This window comes from Pristiophorus japonicus, chromosome 15, assembly GCF_044704955.1.
Source record: "Pristiophorus japonicus isolate sPriJap1 chromosome 15, sPriJap1.hap1, whole genome shotgun sequence".
Taxonomy (NCBI): Eukaryota; Metazoa; Chordata; class Chondrichthyes; family Pristiophoridae; genus Pristiophorus; species Pristiophorus japonicus.
In genome coordinates this window covers 4,868,656-4,883,076 of record NC_091991.1, presented here as the reverse complement: position 1 = coordinate 4,883,076, position 14,421 = coordinate 4,868,656, and the positions used below count along the sequence as shown (strand labels likewise).

General features: G+C 44.4%; 1 protein-coding gene across 9 annotated transcripts in view; it reads right to left on the bottom strand.

Moving 5' to 3' along the window:
- Window positions 1-14,421, bottom strand: part of cep290 (centrosomal protein 290) — a 158,007-nt gene that overhangs the window by 68,729 nt on the left and 74,857 nt on the right. For all 9 annotated transcript variants that reach the window (XM_070900076.1, XM_070900077.1, XM_070900079.1 and 6 more), the window contains 6 exons: window positions 13,379-13,481; window positions 11,898-12,128; window positions 9,545-9,718; window positions 7,946-8,057; window positions 5,663-5,868; window positions 4,455-4,606 (listed from right to left, as the gene is read on the bottom strand). In XM_070900076.1, the coding sequence (XP_070756177.1) occupies window positions 4,455-4,606; window positions 5,663-5,868; window positions 7,946-8,057; window positions 9,545-9,718; window positions 11,898-12,128; window positions 13,379-13,481 (978 nt within the window). The remainder of the gene's footprint in view (window positions 1-4,454; window positions 4,607-5,662; window positions 5,869-7,945; window positions 8,058-9,544; window positions 9,719-11,897; window positions 12,129-13,378; window positions 13,482-14,421) is intronic.

Here is a 14,421-nt window from a genome sequence, read left to right as displayed (position 1 = left end):
ACTCTGAACCCTCTTCCAGGTCATCTATGTATATTGTAAACAGTTGTGGTCCCAGCACCGATCCCTGTGGCACACCACTAACCACCGATTTCCAACCCGAAAAGGATCCATTTATCCCGACTCTGCTTTCTGTTCGCCAGCCAATTCTCTATCCATGCTAATACATTTCCTCTGACTCCACGTACCTTTATCTTGTGCAGTAACCTTTTGTGTGGCACCTTATCGAATGCCTTTTGAAAATCTAAATACACCACATCCATCGGTACATCTCTATCCATCATGCTATTTATATCCTCAAAGAATTCCAGTAAATTAGTTAAACATGATTTCCCCTTCATGAATCCATGCTGCGTCTGCTTGATTGCACTATTCCTATCTAGACGTCCCGCTATTTCTTCTTCAATGATAGTTTCAAGCATTTTCCCCACTACAGATGTTAAACTAACCGGCCTATAGTTACCTGCCTTTTGTCTGCCCCCTTTTTTAAACAGAGGCGTTACATTAGCTGCTTTCCAATCCGCTGGTACCTCCCCAGAGTCCAGAGAATTTCGGTAGATTATAACGAATGCATCTGCTATAACTTCCGCCATCTCTTTTAATACCCTGGGATGCATTTCATCAGGACCAGGGGACTTGTCTACCTTGAGTCCCATTAGCCTGTCCAGCACTACCCCACTAGTGATAGTGATTGGCTCAAGGTCCTCCCTTCCAACATTCCTGTGAAGAGCAATTTTTGGCATGATTTTTGTGTCTTCCACTGTGAAGACCGAAGCAAAATAATTGTTTAAGGTCTCAGCCATTTCCACATTTCCCATTATTAAATCCCCCTTCTCATCTTCGAAGGGACCAACATTTACTTTAGTCACTCTTTTCCGTTTTATATATCTGTAAAAGCTTTTACTATCCGTTTTTATGTTTTGCGCAAGTTTACCTTCATAATCTATCTTTCCTTTCTTTATTGCTTTCTCAGTCATTCTTTGCTGTCGTTTAAAATTTTCCCAATCTTTTATTTTCCCACTAACCTTGGCCACCTTATACGCATTGGTTTTTAATTTGATACTCTCCTTTATTTCCTTGGTTATCTACGGCTGGTTATCCCTTCTCTTACCGCCCTTCTTTTTCACTGGAATATATTTTTGTTGAGCACTATGAAAGAGCTCCTTAAAAGTCCTCCACTGTTCCTCAATTGTGCCACCGTTAAGTCTGTGTTTCCAGTCTACTTTAGCCAACTCTGCCCTCATCCCACTGTAGTCCCCTTTGTTTAAACATAGTGTCTCAAACGAGCGTACTACTTCCTCACCCTCAATCTGTATTACAAATTCAACCATACTGTGATCACTCAGTCCGAGAGGATCTTTTACTAGGAGATCGTTTATTATTCCTGTCTCATTACACAGGACCAGATTTAAGATAGCTTGCTCCCTTGTAGGTTCTAAGAAACAATCCCGTATGCATTCTATTAATTCCTCCTCCAGGCTACCCCATGCGATTTGATTTGACCAATCGATATGTAGGTTAAAATCCCCCATGATTACTGCCGTTCCTTTTTCACATGCCTCCATTATTCCCTTGATTATTGCCTGCCCCACCGTGAAGTTATTATTTGGGGGCCGATAAACTACACCCACCAGTGACTTTTTCCCCTTACTATCTCTAATCTCCACCCACAATGATTCAACATTTTGTTCATTAGAGCCAATATCATCTCTCACAACTGTCCTGATATCATCCTTTATTAACAGAGCTACCCCACCTCCTTTCCCTTCTTGTCTATCTTTCCGAATCGTCAGATACCCCTGTATGTTTAATTCCCAGTCTTGGCCACCCTGCAACCACGTTTCTGTAATGGCCACCAAATCATACCCATTTGTAATGATTTGTGCCGTCAACTCATTTACTTTATTTCGAATGCTGCGTGCATTTAGGTAGAGTGTTTTAATACTAGTTTTTAAACCATGATTTTTAGTTTTGACCCCTCCTGCAGCCCCTTTATATTCAGTGGCCCTTTTTGTTTTTTGCCTTGGGTTTCTCTGCCCTCCACTTTTCCTCATCTCCTTTCTGTCTTTTGCTTTTGTCTCCTTTTTGTTTCCCTCTGTCTCCCTGCATTGGTTCCCATCCCCCTGCCATATTAGTTTAACTCCTCCCCAACAGCATTAGCAAACACTCCCCCAGGACATTGGTTCCGGTCCTGCTCAGGTGCAGACCGTCCGGTTTGTACAGGTCCCACCTCCCCCAGAACCGGTTCCAATGCCCCAGGAATTTGAATCCCTCCCTGCTGTACCACTGCTCAAGCCACGTATTCATCTGAGCTATCCTGCAATCCCTACTCTGACTCGCAGAATGAATTTACCAGAATGATACCCTGACACCAAGGATTAAATTATGAAGACAGATTACACAAATTAGGGTTGTATTCTCTAGAGTTTAGAAGGTTAAGGGTGACATGATTGAAGTTTTCAAGACATTAAGGGGAACAGATTTGGTAGGTAGAGAGAAACTATTTCCGCTGGTTGGGGAGTCTAGGATGGTGTGTGTGTGTGTGTGTGTGTGTGTGTGTGTGTGTGTGTGTATATGTGTGGAGTCTAGGATGGGATGGGGGGTGGGGAGTCTCGGACTGTGGTGGTGGTGGAGGTGGGGGGGGGGGGTGGTGGTGCATAGTCTAAATATTAGAGCCGGTCCTTTCAAGAGTGAAATTAGGAAACATTTCTAACATTTCTAAAGGGCAAAAGTTTGGAACTCTCTTCCGCAAACGGCAATTGATGCTCGATCAATGTTAAATTAACAATCGGAGATTGATAAACTTCTGTTAACCAAAGGTATTAAGAGATATGGGGCAAAGGCGGGTATCTGGAGTTAGGTCACAGATCAGCCGTGATCCCATTGAATGGGGGATCAGGCTCGAGGGGCAGAATGGCCCCCTCCTGTTCCTATGTTACTCTATACACTCGCTTGCTGATTGTAAAATACAGCGGTTTTCACTTCATTAACCAGTTTGCACCGATGGTACATGTTGGGAAACTGTTCACCCCCCCACCCTCCGAGCCTTTAGAAATTGATTCTTGCCATACTGTGGAAGTATTTTGTTTATTTTTATGCAGTCAATATATTGCATGGGCCAGTGTCTGCGGATATACTGATTGAGGGGTTCACTGTATGTGCTGAGGGTGGAGCACTGTAGGGGTTAATTGTTAAAATTCCAGTTTTGTGTCTGCTTGCTTTTCCAGCTCTCCATCTGGCCACCCTGGGTGAGCTTGGGACTGGGCGATGGTTTGATGCTTGCAAATTGGTTAATGGGGCTAATACAATTTTATTTTTCATTTCTTTTATTCTAATAAACGTCGCACTATTTTGTTGACATTCACTCTGGTTGTTTTCCAACTGGTGTCAATTCCTCGATTACAGGGATATAACTTGAAAGGGTAGAAAACAGAGACACGACTTGCATTCCCTTAAGTATAGAAAACTATGGGGTGATCAAATTGAGGTGTTTAAGATGATTGAAAAGGTAGATTTTTTTTAAACTATTTCCTCCGGTGTGGGGAGTCTAGAACAAGGGGGCATAACCTTAAAATTAGAGCTAGGCTGTTCAGGCGTGATGTCAGGAAGCAGTCCGTCACAGAAAGGGGGCATAGTCTCAGGATAAAGAGTTGGCCGTTTAAGACTGAGATGAGGAGGAATCTCTTCACTCAGAGGGTTGAGATTTTTGGACTCTAGGGGAATCAAGGGATATGGGGATCGGGTGGGAAAGTGGAGTTGAGGTCGACTCCCAAAGCAAGTGCTCTACTCGGAACTCCTTCACGGCAAGCGAGCCTCAGGTGGGCAGAGGAAACATTTCAAGGACACCCTCAAAGCCTCCCTGATAAAGTGCGACATCCCCACTGACACCTGGGAGTCTCTGGCCAAAGACCGTCCCAAGTGGAGAAAGTGCGTCCGCTGAGCACCTCGAGTCTCGTCACCGAGAGCATGCAGAAACCAAACGCAGGCAGCGGAAAGAGCATGTGGCAAACCAGTCCCACCCTCCCCTTCCCTCAACAACTGTCTGTCCCACCTGTGACAGGGTTTGTGACTCTCGTATTGGACTGTTTAGCCATCTAAGGACTCATTTTTAGAGTAGAAGCAAGTCTTCCTCGATTCCGAGGGACTGCCTATGATGATAAGTGAAAATCTGGAACTTTCTCCCCCAAAAAGTTGATGATGGGGGGTCAACTGAAAAAGTGAGGTGGATATATTTTGTTAGACAAGGGTATCAAGGGTTTAGAACCAAGGGGGTAAATGGAGTTAGGATACAGATCAGCCATTAGAGATAGACACCAACATGGAGTAGCAGAGTGGGGAATGGAGAGGGGAAGTGGGTCGAAAAACAGTTCATCCTCTCTTTTTGCAAACCAAAAAATAACCAAAATGACACTTTGCAGCTAAAATGCCAAGTTCATTTCTGTGCACTATTAACTTACTTGGACACCTCCACTTTTAATTCAGATTCATTTCTCTCCAGCTCGGTGATGCGTCGTCTATCTGCATCACTCACTGCTTTGCTTACACTGCTGGCCAGCTCGTCTCTCAGGTTCTGTTCAACCTTCTGGGCCTCCAGGTTTATTTTAGTTACCTGGAAATGAGTGGGAGAGAATAATTGTGTTTTAAAGGTTAATAAAAAAACAATTGAAATATTGCAAAATGGACACATGGATAAAAATGCACACATTCACACTCTGAATGGAAAGGTTAATATATAACGAGGGTGAAATTCAGTTATGCCCCATTTGGGGCTGGTAACTAAGGTGAGGCGGAGCTTCCTGTGCCCGGCGTGGAAATCCTTCCCCGGCTGCAAAATCCCGGTTACCATCCCTCACGGGAAGTAGAGCACAATGTCGTGCATTCCACTTCCCTTCCCTTCCCTTTGGGGCGGGTTCGGGGGCGCTACTCGCTTCAATACCCTTCCCAGTCCGTTAATGGCGGGGGGGCGGGTGACAGCCACCACTGGGCCACAGGGCTAAGGGGTGCCGTGGCTACAGCCTGCCACCGAGACGGAGTGCCGGGCTGCGCGATGGTGGTACGGGCTCCCGGGTCATTTTAATTCTCCGCCCCACTCCCGATCTGTCCTCGGCCTCCTACACTGTTCCAATGAAGCTCAACGCAAGCTCGAGGAACAGCACCTCATCTTTGGATTAGGCATTTTACACCTTCTGGACTCAACATTGAGTTCAACAATTTCAGATCATAACCTCCGCCCCCATTTCTTCGGATGGCAGCTGTTGCTGGTGATTCTGCTATTCCCATTTACACCTTTTCTAGTCCCATCTTTTGTTTCTTTACTTGTCCCATTACCATCTCTTTTTTCCCCCGCACCATCATCCCTTTTTTCATTTAATCTCTTCTGCCTCCACCCTATCACAGACCTTCCCTTTTGTTCTTTCCTCCCCTGCCCTGTCTCTGTGCTAGCTTAAAACCCGTTACATCGCCAACATTTTCCACTTCTGACAAAGGGTCAGCGACCCGCAACATTAACTCTGTTTCTCTCTCCACTGATGCTGCCTGACCTGCTGAGCATTTATTAAAGTAGTGTGTGTGTATTTGTTGCGTTTAACCAGAATACTATCAAGCCCATTAGATTGCTTTGCGCACACACACACAAAACACATGTAGAAAAACAAGAACAACATACTTCAGAGAACTTCGTTTCAAGTTCAGAGTTCCGCTCATCAACTTGTTTTAGTGTGTTCCGTACATGTTCGTACATCTTCTGAGCATGCTCTGCTCTTTGCCGTTCATTTAGCTCCTGCATTTCCAGCATGGTAATCTTCTTGGAGATAGACACAATTTCAGAGTTGGTAATTGCTTTTGTTGCTTTATCCATTGTAGCAGGACCTCCTAAAATAAAACCAGAAACGTTCATTCCCTGCATCAGGCTCATAAATTCCCCAACAGAAAAACCCTGACAGTGATATCCATCCTTACCACTCCGACGCCATTAGAGTACTCGCAAGCTGGTGCCAACCTGCAATATAGTGAAGTGCAATCAGTGGATCAGAGCCAAGCTCTGTAGCCCTACTGCATCTAGTCAAGAATGGTGGTGGCCAACCAGGCTCCATGAGCATCCCCATCCTCAACTGTGGTGAAGCCCAGCACACGCGTGCAAGAGACGGAGCCCAGCACACGCGTGCAAGAGACGGAGCCCAGCACACGCGTGCAAGAGACGAGGCTCAAGTATTTACAAGCGTCTTCAATCAGAAATACCAAGTGGATGAACCTACTCGGTCTCCTCCAGAGGTCCCCACCATCACAGAATCCCACGTCCAGTCAATTCGGTTTACTTCAGGTGATCATAAGACATGGCTGAGTGCACTGGGCCCACAAAGGATACAGGTCCTGACAAGATCTCGGCTGTAGTGCTGAAGGCATCTGCACCACAGATAGTTGCTCTCCTAGCCAAGCCGTTCCAATACAGCTGCAATACTGGCGTCTTCCCGACCATCACAGAGTCCCCCACCATCCACATTCTGAGGCTCGCCATTGGCCAGAAGTTGAACATGCAACCATATCAACATGATGTACTATCTACAAGAAACTAGATAAATCTAACCCAACCACCCCATCCGCGATGGACGCTGTCATCAAACAATGTATACTCACCAACAGCCTGCTCAACGAAGCTCATTTCTGGTTCCGCCAGAATCATTTGACCTCCGGACCTCATCACAGCCTTGATCCACACAGCAAGAGCTGATGATGCCACATTGACCAGCTTCTCATACATTGAAGCCAGCCTATAACAGAACCTGGTAATATGCAAACTTGGTTGGCGTGGCAGGTAACATTCGTGCCACATAATTGACAGGTAATGACCATTATTGATCTCCTGGACTAATTTTGCTCACTTAAGGGGCTCAGAGAGGAATTTTACAATCTCCCCCCCCCCCCCCACCCCAATTGGCCTGGGTTTGTATCTGTTTTTTCACCTCATACAAGAGATTACTTGACCTCCAGATATGTAATGTGATGCACAAGAAATCACAATTATATGGGATAGGCAGGATGGACCAGTAAGTTTCTTCCTGTCCGTCATTTTTCAGATATTCATTTTTTGTATTTCAGACAAGAGAAAGCACAGCCATCTCCCCTTGACATTTAATGGCACAACCGTCATCGAGTCCTCCACCATCCACATTCTGAGGTGCACCATTGACCAGAAGTTGAACATCCAACCACATCAACATCATGGCTACAAGGGTAGGACAGAGACTGGAGATTATGTGATGAGCCTAATCTCCCGACCCCTCAAAGCCATTCCACCATCTACAAGCCCCAAGTCAGCAGTCTGATGGAACACTCACCACTTGCCTGGATGAGCACAGCCACAACAACACAGCCAGAAGCTCGACACCATCCAAGACAGAGCAGTTTGATTAATTCATGCCTCTGCCAGTGTACGCAATGTCTGCCCCTCCCACCATTGGTTGCAGGATGTACTATCTACCGATTGTACTGCAAAATCTCACCAAGGTTACTTAGACACCATCTGCTGCCACTATGTCCTCCACCAACAAGAAAAACAAAACCAGTAACCTTGTCGGATCACCAACACCTCCAAGTTCCCCTCCAAGTCAAAAAACCATTTGGACTTGGACATACATCACTGATCCTTCATTGTCACTGGGTGAGAATCCTGGACTCCACACACCATTGTGGGAGCACCATCACCACAAGGTTCAAGGAGAAACCCCATCACTCGGGCATCTAGGGATGGGCAATAAATGTGGTCGTTCCTGTTTGCCCATACCTTGAGAACAAATTAAAAAATAATGGCAGGATCGATATCTTGTAGAAACATAAAATATAAAAAAATAAACACCAAATTAAACAGGAGACAAATAATAAACTTACAGAACAGATGTTTAGTAAGGTATTTAAAATGACTTTGGGTCTGTCACAATCACATGCCACTTGCCTAGTTTATCCATTTGTTCCCAGGCTTGCTCCAGCGTGTGCAGTTTTTCCTTCGTAATTTCCAGCTCTTTGTTTAAGGCATTAATTTGCTCATGTAACACTGTATTTTCACCCTTAAAGAAAAAGCATGCTGTTAGGATATAAAACTCGTCTTTTATTTTACTTCACATTATTGCTAGCACCTCTGTCTATGAATCTCCTCGAGTGCTGAAGTAGCATTTACAGGCCATGTCCAGAAACAAAGAGCAGCATGTTTTGGGGATTCCATTCAACAGTGAGGTGCGTTTTTAAAAGAAATGCCATTGGAGTAGATTTTTGTCTTTACTGCCTGGGTGTTAAACGTTGCTAGCGCAAAGTGCAACGAGGAAAATCAGGCAGGGAGCATCGTCATTGGTGTTATGTTTAGAATAACTCCACAAGCCCGAGTACTGTGCGCTTAATACAACTCCAGAGTGCCCAAGCAGCATGGCAGACAACCTTTTATGCTCGCTTGCACGAGGTGTGCAGGTGACCCTTGGGCCTCCAACAGGTGTGCCCTCTGGTGGCAAGTCTTACACAGTTACAATGTTTACATACATAACAATTGGTAACAGAGTCATTGAAATTAATGGAAGAAAAATCAGACAGGGTCTCTAACTCGCGGGCTAGGCTTCCCGCCCGGCTTTCCTTTAAAACCCAGGCGGTAAAGACAAAAATATGCCCCATTGGATAAAATCAACCTGATTCAGTTTCCCAAACACAGAAGTTATTTTTTAAAAATTTCCAATAATTTTAAAAGTAACCAAGACTCCTCTTCCGACTAAAGATTGATGGAACGAACAATTTTGCTACAAGGTATGTTTTCAATACATGAATATGGCATCACCAACACCCTTTCCATAGCACACACACACACTTCATAAGAATGTGAGAATTAGAAGCAGGAGTAGGAGTAGGCCATACGGCCCCTCGAGTCTGCTCCACCATTCAATAAGATCATGGCTGATCATCGAATTCAACTCCACCTTCCCGCCCGATCTCCATATCCCTCGATTCCCCTAGACTCCAAAAATCTATCGATCTCAGCCTTGAATATATTCAGAGACTGAGCCTCCACAGCCCTCTGGAGCAGAGAATTCTAAAGATTCACAACCCTCTGAGTGAAGAAATTTCTCCTCATCTCAGTCCTAAATGACCGACTCCTTATTTTGAAACTATGCCCCCTGGTTCTAGACTCCCCAGCCCGGGGAAAATAACCTCTCAGCATCCACCCTGTCAATCACCCTCAGAATCTTGTATGTTTCAATGAGATCACCTCTCATTCTTCTAAACTCCAGAGAGTATCGGCCCATTCTACACAATCTCTTATCATAAGACAGTCCTCTCACCCCAGGAATCAATCTAGTGAACCAGCGTTGCACCGCCTCCAAGGCAAGTATATCCTTCCTTAGCTAAGGAGACCAAAACTGTGCACAGTACTCCAGGTGTGGTCTCACCAAGGCCCTGTACAGTTGTAGCAAGACTTCCTTACTTTTATACTCTCCCGATTACATTTGACAAAAGTGAAAACAATTACCTCAGTTACAATAAAATGAATTAAAAATTGTAGTTATTTACCTACCTCCAAATGCTCCAGGTGAGTGGTTTTCTGGACCAACAGGTTGTCTTTCTGCAGTAGATCCCGATACTTAGCTGTGAGCTCATTGTACTGTTTGTTAGCTCGTTCCAGATCTGATATAGGTGTACTGTCATCCAAAGCTTTCTGCAAAGCAGCGATTTTAAAAGCAGCCATGTCCTGGAGCGAGAAAGAACAGCAAACAGATAAACATGATCTACTTTTGCAATGCTGTGCCTGAATTCAAAACACAACAGCCCAAAGTGGCGTTGGTAATTGCTGATCTTTCAATGCAGAGGCTATGATGAAGATATCTTGTTAATGTTAATGGCCCAGAATTTGTGGTTAGGGTGTCGACGAACTGGCATTCCGCCTTCGAAACATCGGGATTTGGAGCATGCGCAGGCACATATGGAAATCCTGAAGTTGCGGAACCGTGGCACATTTTTTATTTTGTATTATTATGCAAAGTTAAGTTGTACTGATTGCGTTAAGTGAGTTTACTCATAACCGCAGGTCTGTATGTTCACCTGACTGTGAAATAAAGCAACTTATCGATTGGGATTTGGTCTCATCTCATCAAGTGTTTGCTGGGTCCAATTTTGGAAAAATTGAAGAAACTCAGGTGTGAACGACCTGAATGACAGTGTTAGCCGTGGCTCAGTGAGCTCCGACACAGGCTGTGGACACTCAACAGATCTTGGGGTTCTGAGATAAATGAGGCAACCACACTAAGTCATCATGATAGACGGTCCCTCGAACGAGGATGACTTGCTTCCACATGGGTTCACAGGTATTTCAATGAAGGACCCGATGTTCCAATCCTGAATTCCAATTGAGGAGGTGGAAGATGCCTGTGCGTGGATTTTTTTTTAAACATGTGGTGACCGTTGCACATCAGCCACCACACAGGCTTGACAGAGCTAGGTCTTAGTCGAGTGGCAAGGGTTAACCGGGTAACGACTGGAGACTTGCTCTGCTGCACGGACCTAGTGCGCACACATATCGCAGTGTGGGCTGGCCCGTGCTAACTAAGCGCTAACTTCCTGACTCATGAAATTCAAACTGGACAAATCAGTTAGAAACACAAGCACAAATGGAAGAGAGTTATATACTTTTGAACCTTGCAGACATTTTTACAAAATTATTTTGTTTACCTTTAAATTTTGTGAGCTTTAAAGCATACTTTAAAAAAAAGGCTCAGAGACGATGGGTGGCTCATATTATAATGAGGTAGCTTTGATGCAGTTTCTCCACAGATTGTAAATAATAAACAATGTTAGCTTCTCTTGGAAATTGGAAAACTTTCACACCCGATGTGGTGGATTGTTTTTGAAATCCCTCTGGCTGTGAATAAAGGAGGTAAAACACAGAGACACAGACTCAGGCAGCCAGCCTGGGTTTTAAAGGGAAAGCGGTGAGGCTTCACCAAAACTTAGGAGAATAGTTAGAAGTCATTTCCTTTACGTCAAGTAAGATGACCCAGTTATATGGGGAACCGTGGCACATTTTTTATTTTGTATTATTATGCAAAGTTAAGTTGCACTGATTGCGTTAAGTGAGTTTACTAATAACCGCAGGTCTGTATGTTCACCTGACTGTGAAATAAAGCAACTTATTGATTGGGATTTGGCCTCATCTCATCAAGTGTTTGCTGGGTCCAATTTTGGAAAAATTGAAAAAACTCAGGTGTGAACGAACTGAATGACAGTGTCAGCCGTGGCTCAGTGAGCAGCACACTTGCCTCTGAGTCAGAAGGTTGTGGGTTCAAGTCCCATTCCAGAGACTTGAGCACAAAAATCTAGGCTGACACAGTGCAGTGCTGAGGGACTGCACTGTCGGATGAGACGGTAAAACGTGGTCCCATCTGCTCTCTCAGGTGGACGTAAAATAACCCAACGGCACTACTTTGAAGAGCAGGGGAGTTCTCCCCGGTGTCCTGGGCCAATATTTATCCCTCAATCAACATCATTAAAACAAATTACCTGGTCATTATCACAAGTTGGAAGAGTACAGCTCGACAGCATATGCCGACTCAACTGAGACAACGCACCTGAACAAGACCATAATATCTGGTTCAGATCACAGGTCTAACTATCGTCACACTCCCACGTGACAATGTTGTACAAGTAGATATAGGACCGTATGAGTAAGGCACTCAAACCACTTATCGAAAGCGACTGACACCACAGAACCAGAGAAGGTATCTACGGCAGATCTAAATTTGTAAAACTAGGCTAGTGCTCTGGTCACCACTGATATAAACTCAATTATTCACGTCTTGAATTTACATTGGGGAAAAAAAAATCAAGGAACCGGTTTCCATTTTATTTTCCTTCTGGTTTTAGTCAGTACTTGCCTTGAATCTCTGCAGGTATCCAATTCTTTCACCAACAGCTGTCTCCATGGCTATTATTTCGTTCTTGAGCTTATTATTTTCTTTCCTCAGGTGCTGCTCCATTTCCAGCAGGGTTGTGTAGCGTCTCGTTAAGGAGTTTTCATTAACCCGCAGAACAGTTAATTTGCTCGTAATTCCCGAGAGTTTTTTCTTGATTTCATCAGGATCCATCTGAAGGGTTTCTAGTAGTTGCTAATTTAAAAGTGAAGAATAGTTAAAAGATTACACAATATGATTTATAATTTCAATTGGACAAGAAAAATTCCCTAGAGATTTGGGTGCACCTAGTTCCGCTGCGCGGGGGAGATTGCGCAGGACATGTACCCTGTGCGAGAATGGTAAGCTCTGAGGTGACCCTGATATTGGGCTTCTCGACAGCCATTTTGGGGTCTTAGATGTCCATGCAGCGGCCGGAAGCCAGCACAGGACGATGCAATTTCTAGGCCCATATACTTTATATTGATCTATGCAGCAATTGTTTGAATTTCCCAGTGGTGCGGTGGTATAAATCAGTCAGTTTACATATTAGAGCCACATATTTGGATATAAAAATATTACACAGACTGCTAATCTATTTGCGCCAACTGTACTATATATTCTTAAAAAAAGTTTCAGTAATTTTTTTGCAGACTTAGAAAGTGAAGATAAACCACATCATTGTCACGAAAATCCATGGAGGCACCATCCAGCTGCTGAGTGTTAGGATGTCTCCGCTGGGAACCTCTGTCACTGACCTTGCCACAGTATGCGAGGTCAAGGGATGTTTCCCAATTTTGGACAGGTGTCTGCACAACATCTAACACAGAAGTATAGGAACAGGAGCAGGCCATTCAGCCCCTCGAGCCTGCTCCGCAATTCAACTGGATCAATTCAGCTCTGTACCTCAACTCCATTTACCATTGTTCCATATTCGAGAGAGAGCTGGATTGGTTTCTGACTGGGCAGAGATCGCATCATATAGAAGGTCCGTGTGATCTCCTGCACTGCCTTCGATCAGCTGAGTGGGTCAGAGAGGAACTTTTCCAGAGCGTTTTTTTCCCCTTATTGGCCTTCGGTTTTTTTCCCCTCTGGTTTTTGGCCTTTCGCAGGACATTACAGGGCTGCAGATTTCCTCGACCCTTTGTGTGATTTCTGATCTCACTCCTCCACTGCCTCGCTCTGATTTTAAGGTCATGCCTTCTTGTTCTGGGCTTCCCTCAGCAGATAAAATAGTTTCTCTGTATCTACCTTATTAAAACCCTCAATCATTTTAAACACCTCAATTAGATCACCCATTAACCTTCTACAATCAAGGGAATACAAACCAAGTTTAGTAACCTGTCCTCGTAATTAACCCTTTAAGACCTGGTATCATTCTGCTCAATCTGTGGCCAACATTCCACTAGCGTTTTTGATTATTGTTGGTACCAGTGCACTAGCTGTGTGATTTGCGTAACACTTACATTGTATTCCTCAATTCTTACACGATCTTGTTCCTTTAAATCCTCAAGCTTTTTCTTTTCTTCTTCAAGTTTTTCAATATCCTTCTGCCATGATTCCCTTTCACTGTACACAAGAGTATCAATCATTATTTTCAAGTTAGTTATCGCATCATGATGTTTTGTACCGATGAAAAGATTTTCGCTTCCGCTTTGGTTCCTGAACGATGAGCCTGACTCTGGTTTATCCAGGCAACGACCGACCCGGCATTATTCGTCTACCCCAGAAGGCTGTGGAGGCTCAGTCGATGAGCATATTCAAGACAAAGAGCCATAGGTTTTTGGATATGAAGGGAATCAAGGGGTATAGGGATAACGCAGGCAAGTGGAGTTGAGGTAACGATCAGCCATAATCTCATTGAATGGCAGAGCAGGCTCAAGGGGCCGAATGGCCTATTCCGGTTCCTATTTCTTATGTTTTTGTGTTCTATCTCATCCTCCGTAATTCATTCAGCTTTAGAGGTCTAGAATTCGGCAAGTGTTCGGCCATTTCTCCGTGGCCACTCTCACTAGGTTTAGCATGCCAGTCAGGGCTAGGTTCCCAGTGCTTGGAGCCACGAGTGAGAGCCTGGGTGAATCGCTAGGACCAACTGCTGGTAAAACCGTGCAGAGGTGCCTCCTTTAGGGCTCACCCCTCAACAAGATTCCGAAGAAGACTAAGGAAGTGCTGGGTAGACAATGTCAAGAGTGACTCGTTCCAGAAAGGAATACACATGACTGGCACAGCCAGGCAAGTTCAGAACCGACAACAGCAGAGAGAATGCATTTGGCCCCATCCTCGCTGAGGAGCTTATGAACGGGAATTTAGTCGCAACAGTATAGCAACACATTTGATAATAACGGTGTTTAATTCTAGTTTTCAAAACCAGTATTTTAATTGGTGTGCTGTAGTGTCTGGGTTTCAATTAAAATACCAAAGCAAATCAATATAGGAGCATTCAGAATGTTAATCATGCTGAGCGCACTTTCAGAAATAGAAAACGACATGCACATTGAGAAACAATTTG